This window comes from Cladophialophora psammophila (genome assembly GCF_000585535.1).
Source record: "Cladophialophora psammophila CBS 110553 chromosome Unknown aczJe-supercont1.1, whole genome shotgun sequence".
In the NCBI taxonomy this organism is placed as follows: domain Eukaryota; kingdom Fungi; phylum Ascomycota; class Eurotiomycetes; order Chaetothyriales; family Herpotrichiellaceae; genus Cladophialophora; species Cladophialophora psammophila.
Window position 1 is genome coordinate 2,578,760 of NW_006912922.1, and position 16,832 is coordinate 2,595,591.

The following is a 16,832-nucleotide window of genomic DNA, read 5'->3' on the forward strand; positions in this document are numbered from 1 at the left end:
GTCTTGCCCTAAGACCTGAAGGCCTTTAACAAACTTTTCACATTTTACGAACTTGCTCCACCTTGGCTGCAACACCATGTCTGTTCCAAGTTCCTCGTTTTATCACCCAACCACTCAGCGCCGTCCACTTGATGGTTTCTCCATTGCTCCCATCCTGCACACGATGTCATCGCCTTGATGTTCTCTCTTAATCGGCTGATCGTCATCCGATAAACAAGTACAATCGCTCGGTCGGCGGTCGCAATGTCCTCGACCCATTTCTGGATCTCGATTGAAAATCCTTTACTCTGTTCATCTCCATATCCATAGCGCTTCGCCAGCCTGTCTCAACCAATACCTCGCAGTCAATTTGATCACAGGATTGGAAAGCCTCCCACCTCGGCGCGAAAGCTCTTCTCCTCGAGCTAACGCTCTGTTAGGAAGGCTAAAGCACCTTCAGCGCATCCTGCAAGCCCCCAAACCTCCGTTCTCCGTCCTTGCGCAGGATTGACAAGGTTCATGCGCCATGACGCGAGGTTGCCCCGTGCAATAACCGACCGCTATCGCCCTATCACAGATGGCAGAGCTGCAGGTCAAAGAAGCTGTGCTCTGTTTTGGTGCTCTAGTTGGGGTTTGTCCATGTCATCGCGGTCGACCCAGATGGCCTCCATACCGATACGTCCGACCTGGACGGGCGCGGTGTTATTGTTCTGGGCAAAAGGGCGCGTGCGGAAATCACGTTGTCATACTTGAACACAAGGAATGAACTCACCTGTGTCTGTGGACAAGCACAGAGCAACACGAGATGAGTAAAAATGCCTGGATCCTTTGCCGATTGTATTCTTAGCTTGTCCAAGCCGCCTTCCAGGCCTACGTGCTGGAATTTTGCATTCATGCTGTAAGAGATCACTGGTCAAATGGATAAGCATCATCCACTCCATGATTGCGGCCCTCATTCACGTGGGCATCAGCAGAAGGACATCCATTCCGCTCATCAGTGATCAGTCGATGTATTGCGCCATCCTCTGTCCTTATCACGATTGGTCATCAGCACCCCTCGTAATTTGACCCATTCAAGTATGGCTTCAGGCCCTAGGGTGCTTCATCCTCTCGGCTGTGGCTGTTGTCCCCGGAGACACCGTACGAATGGGCGATGTCTTTACGCAAAGCTCGCAAGGCTCACACCAGTCCAAGCGAGCCTCTGCCCCTTCAATTGGAGTCGAGTCGGTTCACATCATGAGCCCTCGCCCATTCATGAACGCAAAGATGAAGCACATTCTGTCATACTACACAAGTCCTTGTTTTCGGCAAGCTTGTTTCACACTAGTCGTGGTTGTTATCAGCTGGGGGCGTTCAACCACGGATCCCCCACATTGTCCATTCAAGGATGGATCTCAAGCAACAGCTCGACAACATCAGTTTTCGCGGACCTGCTGACCTTGAGACTCTCACTACTGCGTCATTCAATAAGAATTGACTTTTTATTTCCTTGGTTTTCGTATCAACTTCGGATTTCCGAACCGCAGACGCTGTACAGGATATTAAATCGAGATTGTGTCTCAAAGCCCAAACAAAATACGGCTTCTCGCGCGTTATGCCCTGTTTAAGGCTGACGGAGGGGCACAAGAAGCAATACCCAGTACCTGGATCAGCGTCGAGATGACAGGCCGGTCCCCGCTCAGTGCGACACTACCATGGCCGAAATACCCCGGAGAATTTCCTAGTGTGACTTGCTGGACGGCTCAAACAGCTTCAACTAGGTAATGCTTCCTCCGTGCGTGCTCTTACAAACAGCACAACGCGATCTTCGATCAGCTTCAGAGCCCGAGTAGTTCATGGAGCCCGAACGATTGCATCGATGGTTGTCTCAGCCAGTCGTCATCTCGAACGGAATACAACCCCAATGGCACGGGGTGCCCTTCAAGCTCTCCAACTGATGGATGGACAGAAGCAGCCTTTTTGACCACGTCGAACCTCTGACTGGGAGACGTGTCTGCCAAGAATAAACATCAACAATGAGCGCGTAGTGATTGACAACCTTGTTTTCTGGTTTACCACACGGTCCACACCTGCAACCTAAGGCAAATTTCCATGTAGCCACTTTATTCTTATAAGATTAGTATCAATAGAAATGCCTCTCCGAGACGAATCTATTGACATAAACCTCTCCTCCAGATTCGCGTTTGTTGTTAAGTTGCGAGCGCTGGAAGTCTTACCCCCAAATCCGCGAAGCTCTCACGTCTACACGTGACTCGACGTGACCGCTGAAGAACGTCAGTCAACGTTGAATCAATGTCAATCGACCTATTCTTTCACCACCTTGACTATATCGACGACATCTCCTTTATTCCAAGCCTCTCCTAGCTATTGAAGAGTCTATCGCTATCTACAAGTCTAACTCTAATCAATTGACCAATCAGAATGCTTCAAAATCATATTCCTCGTTAAGACCTGGGCCTGTTGCTGCCTCGCGAGTGGTTAATACCTCTAGTGAAAACCTGCCACTCCCGGCCGTGGGGTCACGGTCGTGACCGATCATCGCTAAATCTTTTTGCGAGAATGATGCTATGGGATGCTGACGTCGGCCCTGCGGATCTTTGGTCCTAAGCCAGGACCTCAATTGTGGGTGCGATGTTCCAAGACAGCGGCCGAGGTGGCCGAATTTTGAGACGGACACGGTGCGGTTGCAACATGTGGTTGGTTCAAGCATCCCGACTACTCAGGTTGATCACAACGCAGCTGAATTGAAAAATAAAGTGGCACACTCAAAAGTTTTGCGCTGTCAGAACGGGACGAGGCCCTCGTTGGTAACGAGCATTTTTCTAACCTTTGCAAATCGATGTACTCTGTCCTCTACCGACGTCGTTGGCTGCGTTCGATGTACCGACCACTTCATCCTTATTGAGCCGTCTTTAGCTACATGAGATACAACGTGTCTTTGGGGTTAGACTGTGTTAATTACTTTTTAGTTCGGCTTGACCACTCGCCATATCTACGATTTATCTGCCGTTGAACCAATAATGGGCTATGAACTTGAATAATTGACTGATCAACTAATTGATTGGGAAGGAAGAACAGTTCTCTCGACGATAAAAGAGACTTAAATACTATCCTAGTCAGCACTGGGATGCCAAACTCCTCCGGCCTTCCACCTTTCTCTCTCCCTCTCACAAGGCACATCGCAGTCGACCTCGTCACCGCATTTGTTTTTTTGTTGTTGTTTTTTTTTTTTATCAAACGTTCGAGTTGTTCCAACAATGCCGCCAGTATCATTCATGTTGATCATCCCGATCCGTTCAATTGCCCTGCCGTTCTTCGGCTGTTGGTTTGTTGAAACAAGCAATAAGTGTCCTAAGGGAAGCAAAAAGAGTCTCGTAACCGGTTGAATCACTCAACTTATGGCCCCAGATTGGTTCAGCATCTACATTCCCGGCGAACATTCAAGCGGCCTTCCACAGATCCACTACTGCGGCAACCTCTCCTTCGCCATGCACCGCCGCAGGAACCCAACCAGGTCGTCCACACCGCGTGGCTCATTCAGCCAGTGCCTCCCGTCCTCGTACTCCCTCCACTCGACCCCCTGGTGGCTCCACGTACCGGTCAGCTCGTCGCGAAGGTGCCGCCCATACGCGACGGCAATGACGTCGTCATCGATGCAGTGCTGTAGCATCACCGGCAGGGTCCGCCACGCTTCACTATCGGCCGGGCGGTGGTGATGGGCGCCCTGCTCCTTCTCATCCACCTTGTCTTGTCGCGGCATCCAACTCGACAGGCCCGCGACCCCGGCAAGCCCAGCCATGCGGCGCCACGCGTTACCGTCGCGGCTTATCAGCGCCGCAATCGCAGCCGCGCATCCCTGGCTGATGCCGCACACGAAGATGCGGCTCGTGGGGACGAGCCGCTCCTCGGACTCCAGCGTGTGCAAGATCTGCGAGACGACACGCCGGAGGCCAGGACGCTGGATGGCGGCATGTTCAGCCTCGCGCGGATCCTCGGTCGTCCACACGTCGAACCACTGCGGCATTTCCGAACCGAAGCGCGCGGACTGCAGCATCGGGGCTTGGGGGAAGACCCAGCGCACGGTCGGGAGGAGGGCGGGTAGTGTGCGGTCACTATCCGCGAGTTCTGGGCTCGACTCGCTCTCAAACAGCTCGTTAGCGAACTCGTGCGCGCTGCTGTCGCGCCCGTGGAGGAAGATGACTGTGTGCGTGTGCGGGTGGCCGGGTCGGGGCTCGACCACGTACGGTGCCGGGAACTCCGACGACGCCATTCTACTGTTGCTGAGAGAATTGCTGGGAAAGGACCGTGAACGGCCGTTCTACTTCAATACTCTTGTTCCTGATTTAGGTTGTCTCAGATAAACCAGATTGTGTACTTGTTATGCGGTGCCAGAGAATTGCATTGCCGTATAGATGCGGTAACCAATCAAAAAAGTTGAAAACTTGTTTACTAACCAACCTGGGTGCGGATGCCCTAAAAGCGATATCTTGGCATTTCACTAGCGCGGAATGAGCCGTGATGGGAACGCCTTCTCGGCCTCTCGGGACTATGTTATCAAGGTCTTGCACCTTCACAGCCTTGCCGCTGTCATTGACAACACCGTACGCAGATACCTTCCAGAGCTGATGAGTTTGTTTCTGTCAGTCGTTTCATTGCTGGCTCTAATGTTGAAGTAAAGCCTTTGAAAGGTTACTTGTACCCTTTGGTTTCTATTCCGTCTATCAGCGATGAGCTGACATGTCTATTGTCCTCTATCCATTTTCTTGGATTCAGCGTGTTGTGGTGCTACCTCGGGCGAGTAGTTTCAACCAGAACGCCGCTCAAGCTTCTAGGTTGTCATGCGTCAGACATCATCCACCATCTCCTCTCCAACCATTCAGTTCTCCTGCTCAGAAATACCCCTCAAACAGCCACCTTAACTTCTCCAGTGCCTTTTCCCCTCGTCCTTCGGGGTAGGTACTGACTCCAAATTTCCTTGCCCCGGCAAGGTGCGTGGCTCGGACAAGGTCGTCGTGTTCTTCTTTGGAAAGCTCGTCTAACACGGCAGCAATGAAACGGCGGGCGTTGACGGCGTTGGCACGCATGTGTTCCATGACCATCTCGACGGAGACGTCGCCGTGGACGTCGTGCCAGCACTAGCATGAATTAGAAAAACCAGGCAGCGCAGTGTGTAGTAATGACGGAGAAATCACTTCAGAGGGAAGAGTCTTCTTATGTCAACGTGACCGGGAGTGATAGAATGGTACCTACGTCATAGTCCGTACTCATCAAGATAACTTGATAGGCGATCTCGGCTTCGGCAGCGAGTTTGGCTTCTGGTAAGGTCGACATATTGATAACAGTTCCGCCCCAGGTGCGGTACAGGTTTGACTCGGCGCGAGTGCTAAATTGTGGCCCTTCTGTTGAATTTCGGAGGAGTATTGGTTAGCCATGCGAAACAATCACCGTCACCAAGTTAGAGGCCTTATGCCTCTGACCAGTATTCATCACGTTCTCCCCTGATCACAGAAGGAGAGAAATGGAACGCAAGGCCGCATCTGCGAGTGGGCGAGGAGGACCAGAAGATCCCTTCAAAAAGCAAGGCCAAACGATCGGCACGGACGACCCACACATGCTGGTCTGCTCGTCGCGCTCCCCAAATCCTCTTCATCTCCTCTTGGCCCAAGCCTCGACGTCACATAAAGCATAGCCAACGACTTGCGGGACAGAAACCTATTGTTTTGAAACACACCACGTAAAGATAAAGAAGGGTGGAAGGAAAAGCATATGGCGAAAGCAAAGAAATAAAACTTACCCATAACAATCAACGTGCCTGAATCATGCAACACAACGCCGTCCCCCTCCAGGCTATGGCCGCATCGCCTCACCACGTCCCCTACCTTTGCATCAAATGGATCCGCGAAGGGGACATGACAAACCACGCCTTCTTCGAAGAAAGTCCACGGCCTGACCCCTTTGGTCCGATCAATAACCTGGTCCGGAACGACAAAATCTCTCGGCTTAACCTCTTCCGCCAAACTCCCCGCTGCGGAAAAAGCGATGATACATCTGACGCCGATGTGGCGCAAGGCGGCGATGTTTGCGCGGGAGGGGACTTCATGAGGCGCAAGGGCGTGGTGTGGTCCATGGCGGGCGAGGAAAGCGATGGGAATGGGATGGCCGGTGGTCGGAGAGGGGTGTTCGAGGATGGTGATGGGCGAAGACGGCGGGCCCCAGGGCGTGTCAACGGTTAGAATGGCGGCTTTTCGGAAGTCAGGCAGGTGCTCCAGCCCAGTGCCACCTATTACAGCGATATGAACGGGGCCTGGGAAGGACATGCACCTCTGTCAGTCTCTCTTGCACGAGAGAGACATAAGGGAGAGGGGAAGGAGGGGTACTGAAGGAGAAAACAGACCCGGATATGTAGTCGCGATATGTGCCGGTTCGATTTTGACCTCCATCGCTACAGACCTCAACGAATGCTAGGGAAGTCGGCGCAAAATAATATTATATGTCTCCCAGTCGGGCAGCACTTCCGGCAATAACCCCTCCTCAAAAAGGTAGGCAAGAAGACAAACCACTTGCGGTCAAAGGTGACTGGGCAAATTGGAGACACGGGTGGTCTGGGATGAACACTGAAATCTCAAGTATACAAACGTGAAAGGCAGATTCAAGAGGTTGGATTGAAAGATTGGCCGCAGGAGTCCACCGCAGAATTGAGTTCTCACTTCTCACTGTCTGAAAAGTTGATATTTGCGGAGCAAAGGTTGATATACGGCTTCGGATTAACATTTTGCCGAGAAAGACTCCTTGGTCGCTGAGAAATTGCGCCATCATTCTCTCACCGAGAGTACCGAGTACACTCTGTACGCAGTACGAGGTGAACAACAGTTACAAGAATGCACCGAGGATGATTACAGGATCCAGATGCTCTGACTCAATCACACGATATGACCCATGAATCACTAATCTCGGTGTCGCCGTCGTGGTCATCTCCCACGCCTCTCCCACCCATTTTCCGTCAGCTCCTTCAAAGCTGAAACATCCTTCTATCCTCCTCAGTACCATACAAGCCTCTATATCGCATCATACTGGCGGCCTCCAGCAGTGATATGTTCGAGGTCCCCGATGCAAAAAGGTAGGTCCTCCCCGAAAAGACAAATACGAAGCTTTCTGACCCGAGAAGGGTCAAAAGATCGGCTCTTTTCCGAGAAGACGAAGACTCGCAAGGCTCGCGCACATCGACCAGATCTGTCTCGCCGGCAGAGCCCACAGGTGAGGACGGAAAGAATATTGTAGAATCAACGTATTGTTTTGAATACGACTTCATCGCCCCAAGATCATCCTCGCCGAAACCAACTCTAGCATCAATCAAATCTCAACTAGTGGTCAACTCGCCGGAAGAAGAACAGGAATATCAGTTCCGCCTATTCACGTCGACTTTGAAGTCTGCTGTTTGGCCCTCTCAGCCCAATTCGACTACCGCCGACTCAAGAATCAGGCTCTCGCGCACCCCAGAGCCTGTCACACTCGCCGACTTGTTGTCACTGGACAAAGCACAATTTCTTCGTCCCAGTCGCCCCGACTCATACTATTTCACCTCCGCGCTCCCAGAGGAGACGACTCAAGTCCTAAGATCACAGTATGCAGACGTTGCCTTGTCAACCTCTGACGTCCTCTCTAGAGCAAAATCGACCAAATGGCCTGGAGCCGCCCTCCCTTGGCGTCTGATTCATGTTGACCTACCTGGTAAAGGTCGCCAGCTCAAGGACACTGTCCAACCCGCTGGATCCAGTTCGAATGCCCGGGAAACCAAATCGCGTCCAAAGAGACCCTCAAAGAAACGGCGCATCCTCCTCCGTCGCCGCCTTGCCCTGCGACAAGACCTTGCCGCACAGACAAGGGCCGCAGAGGAGATGGAACGGGAGAAGCGCACACGACGGAACCGTGAAAAGAAAGTGAAACGGAAGGAGAGGGAGAAAAGGAAGAAATTGGTAGCGCCGGAGGCCGATGGAAAGTATACCAGTGATGGGGAAGGAGAGGGTGACGAGAGAGGCGAAGTAGAAGAAGCCATTCTGGCGAAGGAACGACATCCCAAGATAGAGGGCGACGTGAAGCCGAACAGTGACCGGAAGAACAACGTCCGGTCGGAAAGGGACTCAGCTTCCCCTGTCAACGCTCCAGACTCGGTTTTTACTGCCAAGGCGGCTGCTACGATTGTAACGTCGACCAACGCATCCAAATCTTCAGTGCCGACACGACGAGCTCCTTCGTCCAGAGCACCGACCGCGGCTGTTCGGCCACCACGGCGGATGTGAGAGCCCCAAAATCAATGCATCTCACGCGGCCACGGCTTAGGCTGCTAAGAGGTTGACTGAGTGTGCAAGCTGGCATACAAGTCAGGCTTTGAAAGTAACTCAGATCAATATTAAATCGAAAAACATCCCTGTCTCCCATTTCCATATGTGCTTCGGAAGAAAGCAGTCAACGATACCCTCCAAACAAGCTTTTTGAACTGGTACAAGCTGTCCTCCCATTCGCAGAGCCGACCCCCGTAATCAATCCCTCGGGTCAAATTCTGGTGTGGTTCCACCGTCCTGTACGACTGACTGACAGCCCGATCGATAGACTGAAATCAGGCGGTAGTGTGCAGTGCAGACTTTGCAAGGAAGATGGAAGAAAGAAGAAGGGAGAAGGGAGCTTTAGCTCACGTACCTAATATCAAGCAGCGCGCCGGTCGGCGGTATTGAAGCCTATCGATATACAACAAGAAACCCCTTCCTGGTGCTCGTCCTTCTTATTCCTCCCCTTGTGGTCCTCGTTTATCATATCACATCTCACATCTCATAGATAATGTCCGGTGCCTGGTATCTTGCGGCCTCATAGACGTGTCTGATGCCCCATGTATATTACATGCCTCGCTCCTGACGAGCCTAATAGAGCACGAAACACAAGGATATATATATATATATATATCTTTAACTGATACATTAAATGCCTAGTGAAGAACCGCATGGCGCTCAGGCACCCCGTTCCCGTCCGTAAGGCTATGGATATATACGCCGTCCGCAGCACGCGGCGCGCGGCACGTAGCTCTGAGGACAAGGGAACCCTGCCTTCTTGGATAACCTAACCAACAACATGGACTGAAGGGTGGAGGCTACCTTGCAGGTTGGCCGTGGAGAGGAAGGAGAGCCTCGCATTGTATCGTCAGACTGACGAGCATCGAACCATGGTAATGAGAAAACAATGGGCAGCCATGCATGCATGGAGGCAAGGCTTGGATAATCTGGGTAGGTACCGCGCAGTTCAGTCTCGCGCCGATTACTCCAAATGGAGTATGGAGGACGCGGAGTGGGGCACGGAGGATGGAGGATACATGTATAGAGCTCGAAAGGTAATGGTGCAAAGGGTAGCGGGAGGGTCGTAGAAGTAGTGGCGGGTAGTGAACCCAGTAGAGTAGAGAAGGCCAAAGTTGGATGAGACGACGGAAATGTGATGCATTACTCATTCAATCATTCAATCAATCAGACAATGTCTTTTGGTAAGTCTGGGTTGTAGGGAACTTGTGACTTTCTTTAACGCTTGGAGCAGCTTTGCACAAGGTCCCCAAAGACAGCAAGTTGGTGCTCGAAGCCGTGGAATCCAGACACGCTGCGGATCGTGAATCACATTCATTTATTGCTCAAGTCGATACATGTCGGTGCTCTCCCGGCCTCAGAAAATCTCTTGCTTTTTTCTTTCCCTTCCCCCTTTTTCGTGTGCCAGTCCTTCCGAGTCTCGCCACTTTATACCGCAATGAAAACCCTCATGTGTACGCTTTCAGGTCAGCTCTCACGGCGCCAATCCCGTCTCACTGCCCATTGGTAATCGCACCTGCAAGTCTTTTGCTCATAAAATCAAAAAAGGCAAACTGACTCGGCGTCGCGCCGTACTCGTACACAAATCGACTGGCCAGGTAACTCCCAAAGATAGACTTGAGATAGTTGTCCGGCACACGGCTCAAGATCTTGTCCAAGCCCACCTTCTGCTGGAGTGTCTTAGGGAGCGCTTCCTTGAAGACCTGGTGTCTAAGCGGTTCGTTGTTCCACAAATCCTTGAAGTTCTGAAGGTCCTCATCCAGCTTGGTGATTGCAAGGGACAACTGATCAGAGAGGGTCGAGCGAGGTACCCCTGTGGCCTCGTGTTCGCGCCAAATGGCTTCAAACTCGAGACGAGCGTTGCGTTTAATTGTCTCTTGCACTTCCTTGACGTACATCGTGTAGAACTCTGGAACGGTTCCATCGCTGTCAACACACATGTTCTCAATAAAACCCTTGTCGTCAAAGGACAAGCTTGCTAGGACCTCAAGCGACGACGAAGTCACGCCGCCCTTGTTGGCAGAGGCATCCTTGTAAATGATACAACCGGCCTTTTCAAGACGAAGCTTGGCGTCTTGCGTGATGAATAGATTGGCGCCCTCGACAATGTAGGGGATTTTACATTTGCCATCCACGATCAGCTTACCGGCATTGGATAGATCAATCGATTCCGGTCGACCACCACAAGGCACGAAGAGGTCATACTGCGAAGCGTCGCGGAGGTGATATGTGTTCCGAAAAGTCATGCCGTTATGGACCTTCTCGCCGGAAGGTAACATGACATTATTCTCTTCCACCAGGACGCGGTATCCCTGGGGTGACAGTTTTGAGATGTCGTATTGTGAAATCATCACTCGCTTCTTCGCCAAACGCACCAACTCCGCGTGATCCAGGCCCGCTGGGTCAACGAGGACACCGGAACCATCAACGATGGCAGTGTACTTCTCGTTGCTAAGAAGGATTTCATTGGAGCCCAGGTCTCCGTCTGGACCACCGGTCTGAAGCTTTCTGATTTTGCTCGGATCCAAGTTCAACTTGCGATAAATGCCCAAGACATACTCGCGGACGGACAAAGTCGTCATTCCATATGCGTCGTGAGGAATACCACCAAGTTTGGGACTCTTGCCGGTGAAGAAGGACTTCCACCACGGCGCGCCTCTGGCACGGGCATGTTCCGTAGCCCAGTCCACAAGGTCGGCAGTGTTCTCATCTGGCCCCATGAACAGAATTTCCTCTTGCCCATGTAGATCGACAATAGGATCTTTGATACCTGGGCTCGTAGGCGGCAACAGAAGATCCATGATACTGTCAATGTATTTCTCAAAGGCAACACGAGCCTTGTCTTGATGTTGGTAGTCAAGAAGGATGACCCCTTTGGATCCACCTTCTGGAATGTCCTTGTTCTTTCTCTGCTGAGTGTTGGCCAGGTTGTAGTTCTCGTCGAATTGAGTTCGAGCATTGATTGCGTAAAGTTCCTTGTTACGGGACTTGACGATCCGGATGCCACCACGCGCAATGTCGCGGAACCGAAGATGGAATCCCCTGAACTCTGAACCAATGACCAAGAACATCCCGTATAGGGGTTGTGGATATTCGTGATCAGGTAGGAATTCAGTGCTGGGTTTGAGTCGGAAACTGAGTGCTACCTTGGTCGGGGTGTAGAAGTTTGTCTTAAGGACCGCTTTGTTGAAGGTTAAGAAGTATTGCATCACCATCTCGTCGTGTTGGTTTTGGGTGGTCGTAGAGATCATCTCAGACAGGGTAGCATCGTCAAGAACGTTTTGCACGTCCAATCGCAGGTAACTAAGTGTCGGAATGAAATCATCCTGCTCTCCTCGGGTCTGGACGTAGTGGTTGTTTGCAAAAGAGAGATACAGGTTCCGAATGAGCTCTGGGTACTTGTTGATGATCTCGAGGATATAATCCGAGGTAAATGTCTCTGTTCGCAACCGCTTCTTGATCTTTGAAAGCAATTCTGCATTGGCGTTTGTGTCTCCTTTCAGCGCCGCAACCAAGGAGGTGTACTCGGAACCAAGCCGGTTGAGGAATTGCTGGACAAAGACATGCACGCAATGGGCGTAGATGCTTTCTTGCAAACTCAGATTGCCACTGGCAAACTGCCCCTGAAGTTTGTTCTGAGGAATGCAAAAGAGCAAAGAGACTTCTTTGATGATCTGATGGATGGAAGCCTCGATAGGAGGATACCTTGACTTGGCAATTTCGGTACTGGCAGGCTTCAAATATAGAGAGACGACCGTGATGCCGTTGGAAAACTGCTCGACGTATTTTCTGGAGCTGGTAACTCCGTAATAGTGGTAGAGATCTGACAGAGCACTGAAAATACCCATAGCCGACCCTTGACGGTACGCAATGACCAGTCTCTTTTCTCGGGTGCCCTCCATCTCAAACATTTCGATGACCGGGCCGGTTCGGGCCACGGCATAGGTTATGATCTCCTGGTAGATCTCTTTGGTGTTCTGAGTGGCCTTCTGGAGAAACCGCTTTTCACCAATGACCTCAATGTCTGTCTCGTCCGGCCCAGGGTTTGGGTTCTTGAATTGACACTCGTAAACGAAGTAGCATCGCAATGATTCCTCCGGGTTTTCCGGCAGGGCATTGCTCGATCTGAAGGACTCGACACGGAAGCTCCTCGCCGGTGTAGAACCGTCAATGTACTTCTCGTCGATTCTCTGTTCGTATCTCGGTCCCTCGATGACACTTATTCCAGGCTTGCTTGTGTCAATGTAGACTGCATGGTCAGACGCCTCTTTGGCCAATCTGATTTCCAGCTTCTTGTCATCTCGCGCATATGCAGCGAGCTTGGCGGCGTACAACGAGAGAATATTGCTTGCCACCGCCTCGACGGTCTCGGTGGAGAAATACATGTCGTCGAATCCCAGCGAATTGTAGAACCACTCAGTCTCGGACGCGATAAATTCGGTTGGCAAGAAGCCCTTTTCTTCGATGAGGTCCATAACTGCGGCCCAGTTAGCTTCTATCCATCGTCGCCATGGACTGCGAACGTACCCTCCTCCATCTGTGCCCTCTTGCCCTCAAACTGAGGAGCCACATAGCCTGGACTGTGATCCGACAGAATGCGGTGTAACGATTGATTGGATTGGGAGGCACCAGGAACTCCCAGCCAAGTCGGCTGGGGTGAGGGTTGTCTCCCTGGTGTCCTGATGACTTGTTCAAGCAATTTGTGTCTTGCCGGATTTAGCGGCTGTTCGCCGTTCACCGAGAGAGGATCCATGGTGGTCTGAAAAGGAGTGCGGCGACGATTACGAGAGGATAGTGCTTGTAAGGGAACGGAGCAGTGAGTGACAGAATCAATGGAGTGAGATGGAAGTGAGTGAGAAAGAAGTAGCTGTCGAGTCTAGGCGCTCTTTGAAAAGGATACGTAGGTTCAGCTAATGGGATCTGTCTCGAACGGTGAGCATGTCAGCCCAGCCGTACCAGGTCAGTCCCCTGAGGAGATTCTGATATGGTTGTTGAAGCGGGAATTGGGCTGATTATGAGAACAAACGACACTAATGAGGCTGTTGGCAGCGTAGTACGTTGCCGCTCGACCCAGGTCAGTGTCCAATTCGGGCACCGCGTCAGTCAGACCCTTGTGATCGCCAATAGTGCCGGTTCGATAAGAGACGAACAAAAGATATCGGAGGGCTGGACGTCTCACCGCAGCTGAAACACCTTTTTTGGGGCGGAAGTGCGCAACTGCGTGGTGGCTTTGGGCGGGTGAACGGTGAACGGGGTCCAAGGGGGTCTCGTGGTCGCAACAAGGGCGGATCCTTGAGCCGTTTTTATACAATGGAATCTCTGGAAGAAAAAGAATTTTTCATTCCCTGCATCACATGGCTACTGGAATGAGAGAATTCAGGAACTTGTTACGAGACAGCTTCGTCAGATCCCCCCGCAATTGGATAGAACCAGTGTTAGCCACATCCTTGCCACAACCCGAGCGAAGGGGCTTTCAGGCACAGATGGAGCCGTTGGAGTCCCTCTTAACCAGATCCATCGCCACGCAGGGGCTCTGCCCTATCAGCAGCCCTTTCCATTAGCCAACCTGTACCGCCTTGGGCCGCTTAGCATCGGAGCGAATAGGGCTGGGGGCAGATGCTGAGCCGTTGAGGGCGAGAAGAGGTCACGATCACATAAAACTTGCGAGGAAGAAATCCCCAGAGAAGCGATGCGGAGTAACATCAGACGTAATCAAAATTCAGACGTTGATCATGACGGCTTCAGTGGCATTGCGTGCGTGTATTCCTCTTGTCCAGTATCCAAATGTACACAACTCCATATCTGCCAGACGGATCTATTCCCATTTCCGGTACACCATCCATAGCAATGCGGTCAAAGGCCAAGTCATACCCGAGGCCTGTCTTCCAAGCCTTCTTCCTCTGCGTGGGCCGTCAAGCTGCTGCCTTCGCCCGGTGGTCCGCTCAGATCCACTTCCCCGTCCTTATCAGGGTCGTATGAAATCATCCTCTCGAGCTGGGTGGAAGACGACCTTTTGGGCTTGCAGACCTCGTCCTCGTCGACGGAACGGCCGTGGTCCGGTCCCGTATCAGTGAGCAATGAGCCACGCTCCTCACCCCTTTCGTGCTCTGTGTCCTCTTCAGCTTCCTTGTGTGGACCCTTCTTCTGTTTGATGAATGTGTCGATGATGTAGTACTGAGCAGCGTTCATGATCAAGGGAAATATGAACATGACAAATGCAATCTGAACCGCTTCGTTGCCCTCGGTCCAGCCAAGTGCCCAGTCACCAACACGTCCTAACCAAGGGCAAAGCTGGAAAATGATAAACACACAGATTTTCATGCCAATCAACCCTAGGAAGTAGAGGAGGCATTGCTTCGCCCACCAGGCAGTCTTGGGAGGCGTGCCATAACGTCCTGATTCGACTGACTCAGGAGGGTTCGCAAGCGGTGTATACCTTGCACCCAGGGTCAAAATCTTGAGAATGCCGATGAGGATGGGTATCCCGAGCGTCGTGTCGATGCCCAGATTGAGCAGGTAGAATGAACATGGATTGGGCTGGTATTCTGCTGTTGTTTCAGACCCCACTGTACTTGCTGCTGCGTTCACCACACCCTCGCCTATCTGACCAGAGGAGAAAAGCGACATGAGGAGATTTAGAAGATGGAGCAATATCGACCCAACAACTTGCTTTGACACGTCAAAAGACCACACCTTTATAGGTCGCTGCGGCCTTTCTCTCCATCTCTTGAAGACTAAAGACAATAGAGCGAGGGCGCCCAGCGCTCCTTGCACCAGGATAGCAAAAGGGCCCAGTAGTTTACATTCGCCACCGCTCTCGTCTTCGGACATGGTGGAGGAGGGCGATAGGTCTGGCGAAGCGACGGCGGTCGAGAGAGGAGAAGCCGCTGCTGTCGCTATACTGAGGATAATAGAGGTAGCTGTTATTGTGAGGCTTACGGAAGGATGGGTCGATTGGAATGCTGAAACAATATCATCGTGCAACTCAGCAGCCGAGGAGGGGAGTTCGGGAGGGTGCATAGGCAGAGACGGGATAATTCACTGTCTATATTGCGATTGTCCCATGTATTCGGCCTGGGAGCAAGTTCTTCGATAGCTTTGCTCGAAGGAGAGATGTCTAAAGATTGTTGCAAAAATTCGCTCGAGGACGGACGCGCAGCCTGTTTGGAAAGGGCCAAGGACCGTTGCCTTGCGGGCGGGGCTGAGGTCATGACCCTGCCAAGACAATTTTTAGCCTCACTCCAACCAGCTCTGCCAGCCTTGCCAGCCAAGGCGGAACCAGCGGCGGGGAGATGGATTTCGCCTGATGGCGTTCCTCATATCGGTATCATGCCTTTGCTCATAAGAGTCCTCATTTCTATTGAATGTGCGACTTCTGTACAGCCACCCGTACCTTACCTTCCCGCCCCACGATGACTGCGTCAAGACGTCTGATGCGGCTCGGCTGACCCATACCGCGCACGACCTTCCAGGGCCAGGTCAGCTGCGCGAAAAACGTTCTTCCTCTGCTTGGGAGCCGAATGAGGGTACTTATCCTTTGAAGGCCATTCCTCTCTCAAACTGAGCTCGATGTCTTTTACTGGCCGAACGTTGGCTCCATCATACTGTCACCACGAGCTAGGAGAAGAAGAGTAGCAAGCCGATAGACTCGCAGTGACAGGTGCAGGAAGACAAATTCTACATGGAAATATCGGAACTCTCCCTCAGTCTCTTCACCCTCGTTTTCTCATCAAATTTCAAGCTCAACCGAGTTTGATCATGTCATCCAAGTCTTCTGTTGTGTTTCTTTCACTTCGGTCCTTGAGTCACTTTCGTGTATTTATGAGACAGGACCCGTTGTAGATCCATGCCAACAAATCCGTCGATCAGTCATACCGATCCAGAGAGGGTATGCTTTATGGTCTGATACTGGGTCAATAGCAGGTGTACTACAGCATGCCGCCGAGGTCATGGTGGGGAGGAAAGAGACTGGATTGTGCTAGAAACGAAGGCCTGCTGATGATGTGCGGTTCAGCACCAAGCCTGACGGCCTGCTGGACCGCATTTCAAATTGTGACCCTGGGCACGGTAGGTGGAAGTCCAGGCTATGCCCATTGTCTACAGCGCACAGAACGTGACTTGCGACGTGGCTTTGGAGACGGCGAGTGAGATTCAGTCCGGCGAAGATCAACTGGAAGAAGATTTTTGACTCCTCAGCGAAAGGCTGCCGCAGATTGCCACATCAACCAGAGCCACCGATTTCTCCACGCCCGGCAAGTTTAATAGTGAAGAGTCCAAGGACTATTCAGATCCTCTGGTCAAAGCAAGCACCAACCAGAAGCAGCAGAGAACGACGAGTAGCTCGGTCAGCCAGTAGCGCCTGGATATAAAACCTGCCTCCAGGACAGCTGTGGCTCGAGGCAACCGTGACGATGCGGCATCTAGGGGTAAAGTATCTTACCGTCTTCCATTGGGAACGTACTGATAACATCTCAGGTAGTGGTCAACGTCTCGACGGTGCACGAGTCCCTGACG

General features: G+C 51.9%; 5 protein-coding genes across 5 annotated transcripts; 1 reads left to right on the top strand and 4 right to left on the bottom strand.

Moving 5' to 3' along the window:
• Positions 1-3,442: 3,442 nt before the first annotated feature.
• A1O5_00890 (uncharacterized protein) lies at positions 3,443-4,249 on the bottom strand (the record flags this gene model as incomplete). Its single annotated transcript, XM_007741509.1, has 1 exon — positions 3,443-4,249. One exon carries the CDS (start codon positions 4,247-4,249, stop codon positions 3,443-3,445), a length of 807 nt encoding a protein of 268 aa, XP_007739699.1.
• Positions 4,250-4,868: 619 nt separating this feature from the next.
• Positions 4,869-6,296, bottom strand: A1O5_00891 (5'-methylthioadenosine phosphorylase; the record flags this gene model as incomplete). Its single annotated transcript, XM_007741510.1, has 3 exons — positions 4,869-5,114; positions 5,230-5,378; positions 5,774-6,296. 3 exons carry the CDS (start codon positions 6,294-6,296, stop codon positions 4,869-4,871), a joined length of 918 nt encoding a protein of 305 aa, XP_007739700.1.
• Positions 6,297-7,070: 774 nt separating this feature from the next.
• On the top strand, positions 7,071-8,276 carry A1O5_00892 (uncharacterized protein; the record flags this gene model as incomplete). The annotated part of the gene is made up of 2 exons (XM_007741511.1): positions 7,071-7,096; positions 7,145-8,276. 2 exons carry the CDS (start codon positions 7,071-7,073, stop codon positions 8,274-8,276), a joined length of 1,158 nt encoding a protein of 385 aa, XP_007739701.1.
• Positions 8,277-9,811: 1,535 nt separating this feature from the next.
• A1O5_00893 (NAD-specific glutamate dehydrogenase) lies at positions 9,812-13,071 on the bottom strand (the record flags this gene model as incomplete). Its single annotated transcript, XM_007741512.1, has 2 exons — positions 9,812-12,795; positions 12,846-13,071. The coding sequence occupies 2 exons, from the start codon at positions 13,069-13,071 to the stop codon at positions 9,812-9,814; spliced, it is 3,210 nt and encodes a 1,069-aa protein (XP_007739702.1).
• Positions 13,072-14,183: 1,112 nt separating this feature from the next.
• A1O5_00894 (uncharacterized protein) lies at positions 14,184-15,149 on the bottom strand (the record flags this gene model as incomplete). The annotated part of the gene is made up of 1 exon (XM_007741513.1): positions 14,184-15,149. One exon carries the CDS (start codon positions 15,147-15,149, stop codon positions 14,184-14,186), a length of 966 nt encoding a protein of 321 aa, XP_007739703.1.
• Between the last annotated feature and the right edge of the window lie 1,683 nt (positions 15,150-16,832).